The sequence below is a fragment of the Phaethon lepturus genome, unplaced genomic scaffold (assembly GCF_000687285.1).
Source record: "Phaethon lepturus isolate BGI_N335 unplaced genomic scaffold, ASM68728v1 scaffold10391, whole genome shotgun sequence".
NCBI classification, from domain to species: Eukaryota; Metazoa; Chordata; class Aves; order Phaethontiformes; family Phaethontidae; genus Phaethon; species Phaethon lepturus.
Window position 1 is genome coordinate 23,204 of NW_010516953.1, and position 19,516 is coordinate 42,719.

General features: G+C 41.0%; 1 protein-coding gene across 1 annotated transcript; it reads left to right on the plus strand.

The window, feature by feature from the left end:
- The first annotated feature begins 2,450 nt into the window (after positions 1-2,450).
- LOC104627843 (protein Wnt-7b) lies at positions 2,451-15,574 on the plus strand. The gene is made up of 3 exons (XM_010296225.1): positions 2,451-2,554; positions 3,501-3,792; positions 14,857-15,574. Exons 1-3 carry the CDS (start codon positions 2,451-2,453, stop codon positions 15,334-15,336), a joined length of 876 nt encoding a protein of 291 aa, XP_010294527.1. The 3' UTR covers positions 15,337-15,574.
- Positions 15,575-19,516: the final 3,942 nt, after the last annotated feature.

The window sequence follows — 19,516 nt, forward strand, 5'->3', positions numbered from 1 at the left end:
ATGTCCTGTTGGAGTTATTAGATCAGACAGTTAGTAGATCAGACAGAGTAATATTCACGTTACTCATGAAAACATTCATTCTATGTTTTGGGAATTAAATCAGAACTGTTGTCCTTCACACCAAAGCAGGCATTTCTAACAGGGAAATGTATGAATCCAAGGGCCGCAGTAAAAGCCAGACCAGTGTATTTTCCAGCAAAATAAAACCTTGACAGAATTATTCTCGTCTATGTGACAGAAAACTTTAAGGAGTCAAACAAGAATTTTTCTTCTGAGACAGAGATACTGAGCATATGCAATGCCAAATAACCAAATGACCAAGATATTCACTGGAAAAAGAAAAGTCTAGCTTCAAAGTTGTGTCAAATCCCAAATCTGCTGCTATTTATATGTGTTTCTTCATTTTGTTAACATTTCTGGAAAGACTTGTCTCTGTTTCGCTGCATAACAAGAATATTTTTGAAATCTCAAAAAATTCCATAAAATGAGATCATTGTTCTCCATTCAGGTATCACAGCAATCACTACTTAAATATTTTTAGCTGCCTAACAAAGACTTGCTTAGAACCGATTCCAAGTGATGACACGCTAATGGAAAGCTTTGTGTACAGCAGACGTATTATTTGGGCACAGAGGTTCGCCTCCCTCCCCCATCAGCGTTTTCTAATAGACTCTACTGATCCTAGGACTTTAGAGAACTGCTGAGGTAATGCTTACACTGAAGTTCAAGGGAAGTTTTGGAACATCCTCTGGTTAAAAAAAAAATAAAACAAAAAACCCCTTAATTCTTAGCAGGACAACTTAACTTGCAAAAGGAATCTGATTTTCAAGCCAGATCATATTTCTGAGCCCTTCTTATTTTAGAGCTGCATTGAAACAGAAGACTAATCTCTTCAGAGAGTTAATATGGTTTCCATTTGGTATTGCCCCATGACTTGAGATAATTCCATCACTGCTATAGCTCTCAAGTGGGTGAAGGAAAGATGTTTTCCTCTATTCCTGAAGGTAATCAGGGGTGTAATGGGAACGAGGGCGAGCGAAAGGAAGATAAAGACAGGATATTCTTTAGTTTTACAAAACTGATCAAGGGAACCACCATGCGAAAACTCATGGACAGATCACAGACACAGTGGCCATGATAAAATGGCTTACCTTCTACTCTGGATACATGTGGAATACATTGAGCTTAAACATAAAACATAAGCAACTTCTCTCTGGTTAATCTCTGAGTAAATCTACTGAACTGTAGCTCACAGCTGCTACGTTCCCTGACAGAAATACGTTTCTGCTTGTTTATAAGCATTTCTACATGTGTTTCCAAGGTGTCTGAACAAAAAATTTTCCCAGGTCTGATTTTGCATTCTCGTTTACCCTCATCTGAAGAAAAGGAAAATATATCTATGTATGTAGTTTCTATTACATCTCTTATTTCCAACCTTTCAATTTATATATTAAGAATAGATTTTTTTTAAAGAAGATGAAGAAAGAAATCCTGCAAGTCAACAGGATACATTTCAAAACATGGGTCCAAGATTTGACTTAAGTTGGTGGGTGAAGAAGAGAGGAGTGAATATCGATATACATTTTTAGAGAACAGGCTGGGAACTAGAACAGTGGTTCCCAAACTTTTTTGGATTGCTATCAAGCCTCAGGATTTCTTGTGGACCACCAGGCATCGTTATCATCAAACTTTTAATTGAAAACACTATTAAAAACAGTGTTTAATATGGCTCTGTGGATTAGCTGTGAACCCTTTACCGTGGCCTCCTGGACCACCAGTGTTCTGCGGACCACGGTTTGGGAACCACTGAACCAGACTACACACATCGTACACCCCAACAAAACACTTCTGTGTCTGAAAGCAAAGTCAGTCCTTCCATTGCACGATGTACTCAAATAATACAAAAGTCAGCTTAACCTTCTTGGTACCTGAAGAACACAGCACCTCTTTGTTTTCTCTTACCTTAAGTTTCGTTTTTATTGCTTTGGAGAAACAAGTAAATGGTGCCAAAAAGCAGTTTATGATTGTTTCTTGTAGGATCTTTCTCGTATCCGGCAGTGGTGTAACCTTTCAGGAAGCTATCTATGAAAATAAGAAATATAAGACAGACACCCCTCCCCCCCGAGCACTGGTCATTTCAGAATAGTTATGATATCTATGAGTCTTAAAATAAAAAATTAAAAATAGCTTCAAAGTTTTTTGTTTTTATTTTCTCCCCTGGAAAATTTGTTCTTTTTTTTCCTTCCCAAATCCATTAACTATGTTAAAGCTCTGTGTGTGGTCATTTAGGCATTTCAGCAACTTTCATCAAATTCTTTACAGTTATTCTTTGGCTGCAGTATTAGAAGATTGTCTGTTTATCACCAGATAAACAGAGGAAAAGGACGATAGCACTGAGAAGGGAACTTGTAGGGAGACGTTATAATAAGAACAACAAAACACTAAGGGCCATGATCCATCCCTACAGGAAGCCAGTGACTGTGGTCTCGATAGTTCTGCCTCTGTTTGTCCTTGCTTATGTGCACCCTATAGGCCACTCGGCCAACCAGTGTCGGTAAAGAAAGGGGACTTATTTACCTCTCTTCGTATACTCAATATCAGCAGCTATAACATGGAATTGGTGATGAGGAACCTTGGCAAATACTGGATCATAGAAAAAAAAAAAAAAAGAACTTCTTTCCAAAAAGACCTTTTTCTGAGGAAGACTGTACTTCCATGACAGCATCTCACTCGTTTTGTAGAGGAAATAGTGCTGCCACAGCACTTCCATACCTCTCGTATGCTCATTAGCCAAGGTAACGCAGAGGTTTGAGCCAGAGTGTGAGTGGAAAAGGGTTGTTACAGCAAAACTAATAGGTGAGAGAAGCCAGCAAGGGAAAGGGGTAGCCTCTACTTTGCCTTGAAAGAAAACAAAACCTACCCAGCTCTTGTCTCTGTAGGCCTCCCTTGGAATACTTCACACGCAGCATCACTAACGGATGCTACTGGGGCATTTATAAAGGCGGATTAATAATCTTCCCCGTTTGTGTCCTAGCCCTCTCGCTGAGGGTATCTGAAAGGGTCTGGTATTTTCGACGTTGCCTGAATGCTTTTCTTTTTCCAGACAGTGCCAATGGCTAGAGGTGACTGTTGTTTTCTGGTGAGCATTGCCGCCAGTGACTTGCTTATTATTCATCTGAAATAGCTGAAGTTCAGCTGCAAACATGACTAGGCAGTGTAAAAAAAAAAATCCTGTTGCCTCACCTCACCACTGTCCAGACTCATTGCAAAATTTCCCTCTGGTGAAGGGGGTTAGGTGGGACTATCATACGGCTGGTGCTTACCTGGGGTGATACGCCCCAGTTGAGCCAAGCGTTTTAAGTATGTATGTAATGCTGTAAGAATGAGAAATACACACCCAGTAGTAATGCCCTCCTCACATTGCTGCCTGACACCGTTGCTGTAGATAATGTGTGTACTTTCTTTAGTAGGTAAGTGCTGCCTTTCTGCCAACCCATCAGCTTTTGGCTTCTCTCCACAGGAAGCAGGGAAGCTGCGTTCACCTATGCCATTACTGCTGCCGGGGTTGCACACGCTGTCACGGCCGCCTGCAGCCAGGGCAACCTCAGCAATTGTGGCTGTGACCGAGAGAAACAGGGCTACTACAACCAGGAGGAGGGCTGGAAGTGGGGAGGCTGCTCTGCGGATATCAGATACGGCATTGAGTTCTCCCGGAGATTTGTTGATGCCCGAGAAATCAAAAAGAATGCCCGGAGGCTGATGAACTTGCACAACAATGAGGCTGGAAGAAAGGTATTCCAGAAAGGACAAGGGATGGGGATACGTGTGCGCTGGAGGACGGGGGGAGGCTGGCTTGGTGGCAGGAGGCGTTCCCCGAGAACTTACCCCTCGCTCTGCTGTTATCCCACACCCGCATCAGATTACCTGATGGCACCTAATATTTGCGTTTTGTTGCTGTTCCTTTTTATTCAGAGCTGACCATGTATTATAGATGCCCCCTAAACGTTTCTGCTTTCTAAGCCTTCTTTCCAGTCCTACTGGTAACAGAGAGGACTTTGCTGTAGCTGTTTGGCATAATGATAAATCCTTGCTTTTCATCTCCTCTGCAAAAATCTAGGAAGAGATGTTGGGGCTTGTGACGGGACAGGACTGAGTGTCTGCACTGCTGAACTCCCACAGCACTTGCAGCTATTTATTCCATCCAAAACCAAAACACTTCTTTGACCACAGTTCTAACGAAAGATACACTTCGTACCAAACACACAACTGTCCCTTTCTCGCTGGCGGGCTACAAACTGCTGCGTAAGTGTCACTTTGGAAGAAGAAACAGTTTCATGTCTACAACCATGACTGGGTTGCTTGCAATGAAACAATAAACATCATGGAGCTACGTCGATTTATGTCCATCGAATAACAATCCTCATAGCTCGCAAAGATTGCCCTTTAAACAACACAACAAATCCTTCTGCCTCAGGAGAGGTTTTACTATACCCTTCAAAGTGTTTTCCCCCAGGTGAAAAAATTCTGCTTCCACCCTCCAGTGTTGTAGGAGACTCTAATATACCACTCCTCCACACCTAGCCCCCAAAGTTAGACTGAAATCTCCTCTAAAAGCGTGTGCTTTCACCGAGCACTAGCCGCTGAGGGGGGCAGAGGTGGTTGAATTGGTGGTGACAGAAGCAGTACAAATGTCTTACTGCTTATTAATGCTCAGTCCATGCATCAAAAACCTCCTGGGGATTGCAGTTGGCTGTGCGCTGGAAGTGAAGGTGTGCAGTATGGGCAGTTATCCATGAAAAAATGGATGAAAGTGCTATATAAATCCAACATGGCAGAAGAGGCCAGTTATGGGGCGTAATCTCAAGCGTAGAGTCAAGATAGATACTCAAATGATGGTTGATACTGAAGTCTCCAGATGCGAAGGAGACAGATGACTGAAGAGCCAGACAGAAGAGCATCCTTAAGAAGGGCACAATCTTTTTTTTCCCAAAAGTCGCTGCCATGGTCTTGGAAGACCAGCAGCTTGGAAGACCAGCTAGAGGTCTGATCGATTCTCTTCGCCTGGGTATTTTGCCTCAGCGTCATGCGTTGTGTTTGGATGTAAAAGAAGGTGGAAGCCACGTGTTAAACTGCAAGGGAGCATTTATTACTGCTAGATGCATCATCATCCCTGCTCAAATGGGCAACCCTCTGTGGTGGGCACTGTGCCACTCCCACGAAGACGCTCAGGCATGTCCTGTTTTGAACATGTCACAGTCTAGATGTGAAAGAGGGACAAAAGAGTAAAAGTGTATGCATAGATGGAGAACAGTAAAGTCCCTTGCCCAAGGACAGAAGGCGGCTCAGCATCTGAGCCAGGCACTGATCCCAGGTCCCCCAGTTCCAAATATAGCCCAGTAACCACTAGACCACATCATTGCTGATTCTTATTAAGCAAATTATATTTTTACTCTTCATCAGAATTTCATCAGCAAAGGGACATAAGCAAACCAAAGAAGTGTGTATTTTTACAGATATTTCTGGTAGCAGCATTCATGCAAATGCATTTTTTTTAACATTTCTAAAAACTTAATTTTTTGCAAATGTTCTTGCAAAAACAAATTATAACACTTACTTTCATGTTTCTGAGACAGGAATAAAAAGGTTTGAAAATACTGACAATATAGGTTTTTTTTTCCCAAATACACTTTTTTATAAATACTGTTTTGGTATTTACCCACTTTTTTGTTGTTGGCATTTTTTGGTAGTTATTTATACCCGTATATATTAATTATAATTCTTAATGCACTGTATCGTTTTCAAAAACTACGGAAGACTGAAAGGATTTGATGTAGCTTTTTGTTTTTGTTTTTAAGTATAATCCATCAAATCCCGAGGAATGTGCTCATAGAAAAGATGGTTTGGGGGTCATGTTTAGAAATAATATTGGTGTTACGATATACATTCCCATGAAATGAATATGCAAAGTTGTACAGTATACAATACTTAGTGATTTTGGTTCATCTGAGATTGTCTGCTATTTGTATAAATTAGACATTCTGAATTTGAGACTGACTGAAACCGAGGGTTAGAACAAAACTCTGGAACCCAGGATACATTTTCTTTGTTTATGGGTTGGACCTTTACAAAAGCACCTAGAGAGTTTTGTGCAATTTCAAGGTGAAATCACAAGTCCCTTCTGAGAATCCAGGCAAACTTGAAATCTGACCTACAGTCACCTGAAATTTGGCAGTTTTGGGCATCCTGGGTAAACCAGGATTTGATTGTGAGCCTGAGACAAAATCTGAAACCAGAAGACTTTCCTCATGTGTGGATGTCTTTCTGACATACTCCACATGGTCCTTATTCACACTCAAGTCAGAAATAACTGCATTTATGTCTGGACACTTGCTGAAGCACAACATTGAAGCCCCGTCTTCTTCTTTTTCCCTTCCAAAAATCTCACAACACAACTGGGAAAAGCTCGTATCTCTCTGAGTAAGACTCTGTCAGTACCATCCTGCTGATCTCCATGTGACTTGTCTTAAAATTTGGATACAGTTTGGAGCCAAGCTTCTGGTTCATGGCAGCTATTATTAAGGACCAAAGTAAGGATGTTTTTCCCTTGTTATGAATAAGAATAAAAGGTAAGAAGGAGACCACAAGTAACGCAGATTTTTTTTTTTTTTTACTTCTTTGTTGCTTCAGAAGTTCTCAGACCTTTTCAACTTTTGGGTGGGAATGCCAAGACAGTAAAGGAAATATATGCTTTTGTAGCTTCCTCCAGAGATTTCACAGCACTTTCACTATTTTAAACCCCCCCACACTTACATCTGTAATAGTGAGGCTCACACGTCTTATTCAGTCATACCAAATCGGCTTTTTGAGTTAGGTGAGAACAACAATATTTAGCCAATAATCTGCTATCTTCATTTTAGTCTTCTTTTTAAATCCCAAAGCCTCTTAAGACAGAAACATGAGAAAAAAAAGACGCAAAGAGCTCCAGACCCCACCTACAGTTATTTCCAACTTGCTCTGAAGTCCGTGGAAAGCCCGTGATGACCTCACTGGACCTCTACCAGAAGATCATTGCTAGGATTATTATCCAGGACTCTGACCACCAGTTTGGCCCCCAGAGCAGCTATTGGGATGCTCTCTTATACCATCGCATGACCTTTTTTATGTGCCAGGGAAGGAGTCTTGCCCATCCTCAACCTCCCCGGCGCTTGTCCCAGACACGCCTGAGAGCCAGAGGCATTTGTAACTGTAGCCGCGACTATAATGTTTTGCTCTCATAGGGATATTCTCAAAAGCTGGCCTGCTGGTATTTCGCTGTTGTTAAAAATAGAGTCCTGAGGAATTTCTTTTTGAGGAAAAAACAGCATGCTGTATAAATAATTGCACAAACTTTGCAAACAGATGAGGGAGGAAATAGTTCTGGGCGCTCTTTAACTTGAGTCTGGGGCTGAGACCCTCTGCACAGCACTCTGATAAAGTTCCTCCTTGGAAAAAGGATTGTATTTAGGCTTTTCAGGAAATTTCTGATGACTGTGGAAAGAATGAACCCCCTAATTTCCCCCCACTGCATCCCCTAATGGCTCTGCATTGCATTTCTAAGAATTGTTTCAGTTAATGGCAAGTCTGTGAAGTTTCTAATAAATTTGCAATGAATTGCATCAGTGACAAAATAATAAACTTGCCATCGGTGTCATTTGGAAGAAATAAATGCTTAGCAATTCCTGGTGACATGAGACGCTACTGATGGAAGATTTATGCCTGGCGGCAAAACAGCGCCGTGCTGCGTAAATGGGTGAAGTAGCCAACTTCACCATCAGTTTTTAAATGGCCACTATGATCCAGAATGGAAAATACAAGTGTGGTAAATGAAAATAAGCCCCCAAAGGAAGACTAGAGTAAGTCTAACGCAAATGTTACTAAAAGAATGGCTTGTTGTAAATCTGAATGATTACAGAGAAATCTGTGGGCAAAACTTTGATAGAGTAATGAAAAATTAAATAGCAACAAAACCAAGCAAGCTTTGATGATGTTTTATGAGACAGCTTTCTACCATGTATTTTTAGAAACAAGTGTCTTTATTCTGGGATAAATGAACTTAGAAAGAGTAACATCTGGGAACGCACGCCATTAATCTTAGCTTTTTGTTGAAAGCTTCAAAACAATGACCGGCTCTCATGGGGAATCTCAATTATAAAAATGGGGTTTTCTGTTTGTTTGTTTTTAAGGGGGGAGCTACAAGAACAAGCTGACAAATTGGTAGCAGATCACAGCTTTTACCAAAAAGAAGAAAAGAAATGTTTCTAACAGTTTATCAATCAATTAGGCTCTTATGATTAGACAATGACTGTGGTTATGTGGAGAAAAAGCTGGCCTATTTCTTTCCCTTCCAGAAACACACCCATCACACTAACTGCCAGCAACTCAGCCTGGTACCATCCCAATATTTATTCCTTTGTAATGTCGATGGGTTTTTCTTGTTGTTTTTTCGGAATGTCTGGAAGATGACAACATCTTATTTTACATTTGAAACAATAAGAGTGTGGGGACAAAAAAAAAGTTCAGGCTCTCTTCAGAAGAGATTATTCAATTACTTGGGACAACATTTCCATCTAAGCCATGGCTCTTTCTCACAGTTCCTGGCGCCACAGGACTGTGGTACTGGGAAGGGTTTTTTTGCTGACATGCTTTGGCTGTAGAACAGCTAATGAAGTGATTTGTTGGTCACCATTCATTATATACATACATACACACACATATGTATGTAGAGTGTGTGTGTGCACATAACTATGGATATTTATACATATTTATATGTGTTGCTTGTGCATAATACATGTAAGAAAGTGTTAGCTCACTTCACCTCACATGAAACATTAAAATCAATAAGCTCACTTTGGTACGATGCACAGCATGCCCTGACATGTTGTAGACTGCCCTCGCTGTCACCTAACAGGACATAAAAATTAGAAGCAATGCCCAGAAAGACACTCTGGATTAAACGCTCCGAAGTCACAGTGGAGGCTGAATACCAGTTTCAAAAATGAAAGCCAGCTAATTTTATGCTCTTATAAGCCTAAAATATTCTTAAAAATCTGACTTTGTTTCTTGAGTCATTTCAGCAATTTAAAGAATGTGACTTTCCAGGTTTTACAGCCCTGAGTCCATCATTTGCTGAAAGTTTCTTTCTCTAAAAGAGACAAACTATCCACTGCACATCCCTTGTGAGAACATTCATGAAAGAAAAGTTATGCTTCACGGCATACTTTCCCCTTTCCCACTTAAATTGATTTGCAGACAGATATAAATCCAGTTTCAAAAAGTTTGGTGTTACAGCTTGGGTGGGTTAGATGGATAACTAATGCTTATCCATATGTCCTGAATATGCAAGCTTTGGCTCAAAATCTCATGAGGATAGTTCTCCTGCTTCCAGTTGGGCTGGATTTACTAGCCTATTTTTTTCTTCCAGAAACACACCCTTAACATTGACTGCCAGAAGCTACATCTGGTACTATCCTACTTTTTGAACATTTTACTTTAAAACTGGGGGGGGGGGGATATAGCCAAATATTTTAGGACTTGCTAAATGCTTTTACTCTAGAAATGCATATGCCCATGCATACCGTGCAGCGTACGCAAGATAGATATCATCCATCTAGTAAAATGTTACTGCATCCACTCAAACCTGACATCTCTACACTGCCTGACAGAATAAAAACAGCAACGAAATATTTTTAACACTGTAAGATGATATTTAAAATTTTACCTTCAAGCTTTACAGCAAATTCCATAGAAAGGAGAGTGAAATACTGCAATCAATCACACTTGTTTTGGGCATGATTTGAAGGGTGCTTCTCAAGATTTTGGCATTTTGCAACATTTCACTGCAAAAATAAAATTCAGAAGGTTTTAACCAACTGCAGCAGTTTATTGTTTAAACTTAGCAGCTATTTTCTCTTCTTCTAGAAGGCAGTGAAGAGGCACAGATGAGTTAGGTTCTATATCCCATTCTCATAATAGTAGGGACTTTCATCTGGTGGGCAGCAGGTCCCAAAATCCCAGGTTTATTTTCCTGCTAGCCAAGAGGAGAACTTGGGTAAAGAGAGCAGTTGGCCTTCTTCAGTTTTTTTAATGCATTCAATGAGGATACTATGGAAGAGGGTGCCTTACCTAGGGAGACAGGTGAAGGGTGGGAGGAGGTGAATTGATGCCTCTTGGCACCTCAGAGGGTCTCCCAGCCCTGCTGAGCTCTGGCCAGTGCCAGGGAAAAACCACCTCGTGCTGTGGCTGGGTACTGACCTGCTGCAAATGAGAGGCTCCCTGCTTCCGTTGGACTAAACAATAGGAAAAACAGGGATGTGACAAGAGAAGGAGTAAGCTCAGTAATTCAGTTCCTCGTCTCCCGTCCCACGGAGTATAAATACTGTTTTGATGCTCGATGGAACAGCCTCACAGAGGAGCAGAAAGAAAAATATGCAGCTTGAAGCACCCTTATTCTTCTCCTGCTGGCTCCATGTCTTCTCTTCACAGGGCTGGGCACAGCCCGAGGAGACATGGCATGAGCTGTATTTCTGTATAACTCAATTTGTGTTAGAGGAGTAGCATTGCACCCTACTAATGTTAGTTATACCCCTGGCTATCCAAGTTAAAAAACCAAACACAAACAAACCCAACCTTGTTTCCCAGACGGGTCCATGACATCAGCATTTTGTCAGCAGTGGTGGACCCCAGGCTGCACTGAGACTAAGGTTAGCCAGTGGCCACACATCATCAGCCAGCCATCAGTCTCGTGGCTGCAGCTGCACAAGTATCAAAGGGGTGGTGACATCTTGTGACCAGGATCCATCTCTTTTGGTACTGTTATTACCCAAAACAAAAGTTGATCACTTGCATATTTGATGGGGGAAAACTTCTAAAGTCTTCTATTTCTTTTTGATACTGCAGTCAAAAAGTAATATGGATTTTGTTACATTCAACATCTGGTCCAAAAATGTGCATTTCCACTAAGGAAAACACAAACCAGAAAAGGCAAGCCAAAACAAACACACACAAAATGTTACTATTGTTTTTACATATTTTGTCCAGATAGGATTTTTAATATGTACAGAAACTGTATCTGATGTTATGCAGTTGGGTCTAGATATGGAACTTGAAAAAATGAGTTTCTTTTCATGCGTATCATTTTGTTTTATTTCAGTCTTTGCAAGTTTTTTTCTGCTTAACTGGCAGCGGACAACCCTCAAATTGCATTTTCAGTGTATGATTTATATACGTATAAAAATATGTGGGATAAGAAAGCTTTAACATTATATTTCACAATTCATTTAGCAAAGTAGCAGTAGTTAGAAAATTTTACTTGGCAAGATCATACTAGGGTGGGAGTGGGCCTGTGTGTGGAAAAGGGACCTAAAGAATGTTCCTATGATTAGTCTGAGGCAGCACAGTCCAACGATGGGAATTTGCTCTGGGAGGTAGATCTTGCTGTAAACCGTTCAAGATTAGATACGAGGCACTGACATATGACAAATGAAACTGCTGAGAGAGCGGGTCGTACGAGCTAATGATTGTCAATCTTTAATCAGGCACCTAGCTTGGCACGGAGTATTAGATTGGAGTAAATAAGTACCTTTAAGGTTCAGGGTCAAAGCTTTGATGGGAATTTTGCTGAGGAAAACTGCGCTGGAGGGACATTTAGGAAGGAAAACATTAGTTACTCTTCATTCACAGAACTGAGCACACAGGGTCAAATCCTGCCACCTTTGCCAGGTCCAGTGGCACCTTGCTGGCAAGTGGGAAGCTGCTCGAGATGCCATGCAGACAGACATACCTCTGGGAAAGCCAGAGCGTGCTGGCTTGTCAGCAAAGAGGAACACTCCACGGCATCTGGGTGGAAAGAGGGAAAAAAAATGTTGCTTAGAATTTGCTTAGTTTGGGCCTTGTATTCCCTGACCTCCAAGTTTTTGGGCACAATTTTATACCCACAGCTGACTGTGGGCACACAAATTATAGCATTCAGGAATTTAACTACCTGATGATTGGGCCTGCGCTCAGTGTTGTAACCCCAAGCATTCCACATTCATGAGAGAAGCCTCTGAAAAAATAAAAAAACCTGTAAGATTGGCTTCAGGATCATGAATTAATACTTTTTGAAACTTCTGCTTTTTTGAGCCTGCGTGGCTTGCATTTGCAAGTTCTTCCACCACCATAGCCAGTGGGAACCTTTGAAAAAATACAGCAGTGAACAGATTTCTGTACAGCAACATGACTCACCAAACTGGACCTTCAGAAAGACGACAAAAGAGGAATTCAAGACTCAGGATAAAGTTGTTGGAGATTGTACTACAGAGCGTGCCAGGCAGTGCTGTGTATAAATGGCAGCATCTCAAGCAAATACACACAGAGGCAAACATATATATATGTACACACACACATCCATATATAAAAAGATATCACGTAGGACACCAGAATGGGTGATATCTTTGTCTTTCAGGAGCAATGACACTTTCTGCTGTATCAGGGAAGCGCACCAAATGAGAGAGATGGAGGATCCTTGGAACAGTGTCCGGAGTGTTGAGCCCACACAAGGATAAGGAGCCTCACAAGCTTCACCCCCTCTCGCTCTCTGAGCAAGTTACTGACTTGGCCTTTTCAACCAAAAAACAGACATCAGAAGCACGTGCAGGACATGACAAAACATGTACTCTTCACCAAGGTTTACTACTTAGGAGAAGAGGAGCGTGAATCAGGTGTGGCAGATCCATCCCATTGGTAACGCTTCCCTGGAAGTCCTTAGATGCTCCCAGTGCTCTTTGGTGAAGGTGTAGACAAAGTTGCCCTCATCCACCTTTTGTCATGGGTTTTGCTGCAGTACTTGTGGCTGCAAGGGCTTGGTGACCAGTGGTTGAGAAAGTTGTAGAAACAGGCTAGTTTCAAAAAAATGTATTTCGGCAATATCAAGCAAAACTTATAAGCATTTTTACACATATCTACATGCACGTCTAAACACCAATAGATTATTTTAACCCAGATTTGTGGAACAGGATTGGAATCTTGTTTGAGGGTCTTCGAAAAATCACATCCTTCTGCACAGAGGAGACCCTGGAGACCCCTGAGAGACCCTGGAGTATTCTGTAAGGCATTCCTCTACTCACTGCCACTGAAATGGAAGGTAATACAGTTTGTCAGTGGCCTTTTTTAGAGTAGCTGCAGCTATAAGAACTTCTTCCCTAACCCAGTAAACCTTCCTGGAAATCACTTTTTCTGCCTCTGATAGGCTAACTTGACCTTCACCTGGGAAAAGCCTGTGGTTTCAGAAGGTCTAAGGTATTTTTGAATAGGATGCTGAGCTATCTCGTACTTGCTACTGTATGTTGGCAAGGGAGAATCAAAACCAAATATTCTCTTTAATATTGAAACCCCAGAAATTTGGGAAAAAACAAAACGTACAATTTAAGTGAAACTCAAACAACTCAGGAGGGTGCCCTCTATTTGCAGGGATAACCAGATCTGTACAGCTTTTATTTTAAGGCCAGTTTCTTAAGCAGTAAGCATTTTTTACTTCCCTTCTACTTCATTATGCCATTGTACTCAGATTTCGGCCCTTTTATCCTTTGCCCATTTCAGTCATGTTCTGGGATCTGCAACGAAACCACTACAGGAGATGGTCTGAAGCATCAGTACTGCTTCAAGACAAGCTCGGTAGCTCAGATTTCTTTGTTAGCATCCCATTGCGAAGGGGAACGCTCAGTTCGCTTTGTTCTTAGGCCTTGATTTTCATAAGCTAATGATGACTGTGGGTGTAATTGTGGTCAGGCTTAAGCGGTAGCGCGAGGGCAGAAAAACAGAGAGGCGCTTCCGTGAGGCCGGTTTCCCCTCCGCCGTGCGCAGGGAAGCGGGAGGGCATCTGCTTGCCTTCCCCCCCGGCATACACCCCTGCCTGGGGAAGGAGCTGTGTGCCAGCTGTGGCACGGCTCGGCTGCAGCAGGGGCGGGAGGTGGGGAGCTGAGCACGAGTCCAAGCACCCACCAGTCTGGGACGCTTCTGGGGACCATCTGATGCTGGGTTAACCTCCGCCAGGTTAACATCCTCTAGCGATAGCAACAAGAGATGCTCCCATTTCTCTTTGGCTCACAGCTGAGCAGGACCCTCCCGTGGATATTATTTCCTCTAACGTTGCGCAATCGTTGACTTGGTGCAAAAAATGTATTTGTGGCTGAATGTTTGCTTGATAGTTGGGCTAGAAACTGCAAGGAGTGTTGCTTTTAAAGGGGATGCTATGCTTTCGGGGTTGAATAGTTAATAGGTATGCTGGTATCACCACTGCCAGTATAGGCAAAATTTTTAATTATGCCGTGAACATGAATGCCTATTCAGCCACACAGTGTATATTGTTCTGTGATATTACAGTGGGTGAAAGTTTTTTAAAGATTCTTTGAACATTACTTAAAGCGATTAAGATCAAATATTCTGAATCTTACAACAGTTTAAAAAAACATTATTCTTTTTCCATTTTCAAAATGAATATGGTTTGAAAAAAATTTTTTTAAGTCATTGGAGTCCCATGAATTACTTTTGCTCTAAAGACCTGTCTTCTGAAATTTAAGTAAATATTCTCCAATATTTGGAAAGAGAATGCAAATGTTTTCTAATAAATTGACAAAACACTGCCTTTCCGACCAGGCAGCATGTAAAACAAAATGTGTGACAAGCATTCTGCTGGGAGGTGAGAAGATTTATAAACATGCGTTCAAAAAATTTCCACCAGCAGTAATGAGTATGAACATATGAACTAAACAGACGGAGATTTAGGCAAGCTTGCAATACTGTTTTCCTGCAGTAACCATATGCACCTGTCTTTACACATAGGTTCTTGAAGAGAGAATGAAATTGGAGTGCAAGTGTCATGGAGTTTCAGGTTCCTGTACAACTAAGACCTGCTGGACCACGCTTCCTAAATTCAGAGAGATCGGATATATTTTGAAAGAGAAATACAATGCTGCAGTGCAAGTGGAGGTGGTACGAGCCAGTAGACTAAGACAGCCAACCTTCCTGAAGATCAAGCAGATTAAGAGTTACCAGAAACCTATGGAAACCGATTTAGTGTATATCGAAAAGTCACCCAACTACTGTGAGGAAGATGCTTCCACAGGGAGCGTCGGTACCCAGGGACGACTCTGCAACCGTACCTCTCCCAATGCAGATGGGTGTGACATGATGTGCTGTGGAAGAGGCTACAACACACACCAGTACACTAAGGTGTGGCAGTGTAATTGCAAATTCCACTGGTGCTGCTTTGTGAAGTGCAACACGTGTAGTGAGCGGACAGAGGTGTTCACCTGCAAATAATGGCATCATGTGCAAATGAACAGAACAAATCACCGTGAGTGAAGAAAGTGGAGTACAGCAAACGACGACAGCATCATTTTGCACATCTAATCTTCTTTGGGAAAAAAAAACACAACGAACACCACAACAACCACTCCCTCCCCACTACTTACACTTCTGAGGATGGTGCATTTTGGCTGGCTAGCTGTTGTAACTGCTTTGGAAACAAGGGCAACAGGATTAAGGTGATGTTGACAACCACATGAAACTTTCTCTTTCCTTTTTTTTTTTTTTAAACTGCAGTCTGGGTGTTGTAGAGTTCTTCTAGTAAGTGTTTTAAGTTATATCAGAGAAGCTGATTGCATTGCAGCTCCCATGACATTTAAAAGAAAAAGACACTTTCTACTGTTTTAGAACAAAAAAACCACCGAGTCCTGTGCAAATAAAGACTTTTTTTTAAGGAAATGAAATCTTCACTGACTAGAACACAGCAGTCTTGCTGCAAAAACCTAAATTTCTAAGAAAGCAGGTAGAGAGAAAACAACTGGTAGGGAGACAAAATCTGTGGCGGAAATACTCCACTATCAGTTTGGAAAAAAATAACGATCACAAAATTACATCAGCTGCCAGTGACACTGGAACTCTTTGAATGAACATTAAAAATAATTATTTATGTTTTTAATAGTATCAAAAAATTCTAAGCACTAACGGGTAGCTATGTCTTAATTCTGTACTAAATGTAAACTTATTGGAACTCTGACTTTTTGATTTTTGTATTTGGTTCTCCCTAAGTTCTTCAATGCTACTGATCTGTTGTCACTCCACTATTAGAGCGTTCAATTACTGTAGGCCTTAAGCAATTACCAGAACTGAGCAAAAAGATCACGCGAAACTGTGGTTACAAATGCTTGATAAAGACTTTTCCCGCTTGCCTCCTGAATAAGAATGACTTTTTAGACTCAGGCTTGAGGTGTGGAGCACCTGCTCTCAGCTCCTCATAGGGAGTTTTAGGATGCAAAGACCTGCTTCGACAAACATCAAGTGTCTTGCTTTGCCGTCAAATGCACTGGCAGGATCTTCCAGGCATTGCATTTTGCCTTTAACGGCTGAAAGTTAATACTACCAACAGTTTTAAATAACTTATGCTCAGTATGAACTGAGAAGTTGATAAAAATATGGTAGCTGAGCTCTAGGTTGCTGCAACCTGTGAGCTGTGGTGGCTTCATGAGCATAAGAAAGCTAAAATTTGTGTTAGTCTGTGTCATCATCATTCTAAGGTTGGCAATAACGTATCCCCTGGTAAATACATGAATGTTATGAAAGAAGCTGACTTTTTACACCAGCACTCAATTCTAATTCACACACCTTTTCCCTATGAGAGATTTAAAAAAAATCCTCAGATATTTTACTACTGTAAAATCTAGTGTTTTCAACCCAAGAGACAGACATGCCCACTTATACCACAGCGTATTTAGTGACATGAATGTTTGCTTGTAGCAAGGGTCCCTACCTGATTTTCTGAAAACTTGGATTAAAAATTTCCTAACGCCTGCATATCTGCATTATCAGCTTTTGTTTCACTTTATCACTTTTATTGAGAGGCTGCACAGCCATGAGCCCTCCCCACCTGACATGGGAGCACTTGCCACACCACACAGTGCTCCTGGGGCAAGGGACTAGTGGAGCTACTGGTCCACCAGCTCCCATGCTGGATATGTGAATGAGCCAGGATTAGATCCGTAATTTATGGGCCTGTATTATCAAAAGTGACTAATCACTTGGGGACCTTTGTTTGAACATTCATGAGGACCTACTTTTCTGACCCCAAGCACTTACCCTCTGAAAATCAGACCCCTTTGATGAGTCTTCCATGGAGCAATCCAAAATTGAAGAGCTCATTTTTTGAATTGTTGTTGTTGGTTCCTAATTACTAGCCTTGGCATGAACACATGCAACTCCATAGAAGTCGACAGGGGCCCCCAAAAATGCTGGTCACTCCATATAACTTAAAGTCCCTTTGATTCATGGATATTGTTGTTGAATAATAGTGATATACTGTACTTTCACTACAGTCTTGACAGGAAGCAAATAAAGCTCCCAAGCACAGTAATGCACAGTCTTATGGTACTAGATACTGTAAATATATTAGAATAGTATTTGTTAAGTACAATTGAGGAATCCAATTAAGTTATATTATTGTATATCGTTTAAATGTCTATAGAGTATTTTAAATTATTGTGAACTACACTGCGTTAAAAAAGAAAAAAAAGGTTATATATTATAACACCAACCACTCTGAAAAGTGGACCAAAGTGACACTTTCTCTTTTTTTGTAACATACCCCTATTTCAAATAGCTCTGTCAGCTATTGTAACACCACGGTAACAGTCCTACAGTTGGATTAGCTGTCTAGAATATAATGTTTCAGAGCATCCTATAAAAGTTTTGCTCATGTGGGGATACAGCATTCAGAAAAGTAATGTATGGCAGAAAGCAGGGGCTGACCATGGGAATGCATGGACTTTGAACTATGTCCCAAGAAAAAGCAGTTTTGGTCAGAAAACACCATTACCACTAATGTACTGAAACATCCCCCCAAAATGGTGACCTTTTAACGAAGGTGTCTATTAACAGAAGTGAGTTAAACACAACTTTTATTTTAAAAACGTAGTTTGATGTCAAAGAACTGTGACAGTAGAGGTTTGAATGCGACCAGCAACACAATATGGTTTAACCATACCTTAGCCATGACAAAACTCAAATTACTGTATGTTATTAAAGAATTTAAGAGCAAAGATCAATTTGTTTACTATGTTAATGTTTTATGGCAAGCAGAAAACAAAAGAGGAAATGTGTTTCCATTAAAACTCAATTTTTTCCCCTTCTAGTTCCCTTTCTTTTTGTTTGTTACTCATTTAGAAAAAAGAAAGATGGCAACAAGGTCTTATACAAAGGCCATTTGTGTACAGGCTTCTCTGGATGAGAAATGATAGGCAGATTCCAAGTCCAAAGCAGTTTTTGTGTTTTGTGAGAAACAGCAATGAACATGCCTGTGTTTGGTATCACAGTCCAAAGTCATCTACCTACACCAGTGGTAGAGACACTGGCACAAGCACCAACCTTGCTACTACCAGAGACTTCAGCTGGCTCAAATGAGGAGATAAATGTTTTGTGATAAATGCAGCACCTGACTCCAAAATGGGTCTTGACCATGAACCTCATGTAACAGATTAGCGAACAGAGAGGAAAAAAGGGCGTAAAGGAGAGGCTTGAAGGCCCTGACTTCAGCACTTACACACGCTCCAGCGTATTCAAGCAAGTTATGGACACATCTGGAAACCTTACCTGAATCTGGACCTCAAAGATATTACAGCACTTAACCTTTATCAGAATAGTAGCAACCTTCTTGATATTGAGAATAGTGTCTTCCTATATGAAATATAAAGAAAATGTACCACCTTTGTTGGATTTGCCCCTCAGGGAAGATATCCAGCTATAGATAAAGGTATAGCCAAATTCCACATGAACTAAGTCCAAAATAACTTCATTAAAATGAACTGAGTTGCCCTGGGTTTATAGCAGCGTAAGTATGCACAGCATTTTACCCATGGATGCCAAAGAAAACACTGCACCTTCTTTCTAATTACATCATGGGAATCTTGTTAATAGAGCTGCAGGAAGTTTTTATAGCAAATGGTAACATTGCATTAGTTTCTGCGATGACATCTGGGAAGTAGGTGAAACTCGTCAAAGGGTTTGCAAATCTTTTAACAAATCTAAAGCATGTTGCGAGTAGGTTACTTAAAGTTTCAAGCATATTTCCATGGATTTCTTCCTTTGTTTAAGGTTAAAACCCAAAAATGATACTGAGTGTAACAAATCAAGACCTTCCCTTACACCAGCTTTCCCATGTGAATAACTCGATATGCCTTTCACTATTGAAGGCATAACTGGTGCTCAATAAAAAACGCTTTCTACAAAGCTAGAGATAATTTGCATTCATAGAAATGTTCATAACTGGACAGAATGACTGCGCGTTTCCTTTCCAATCCTTCAGACCTTTTGTTGCAATGACAGTTCCCACAGCGAAGGCGGTACAGTAAGTGGTACAGTAAAGACCCAACATTCTTCTCTCCGAGTGACGGCCACAACGAGATGTGGGATATACACAACTAAAACTATGTCTAAGGGAAAAAAACAT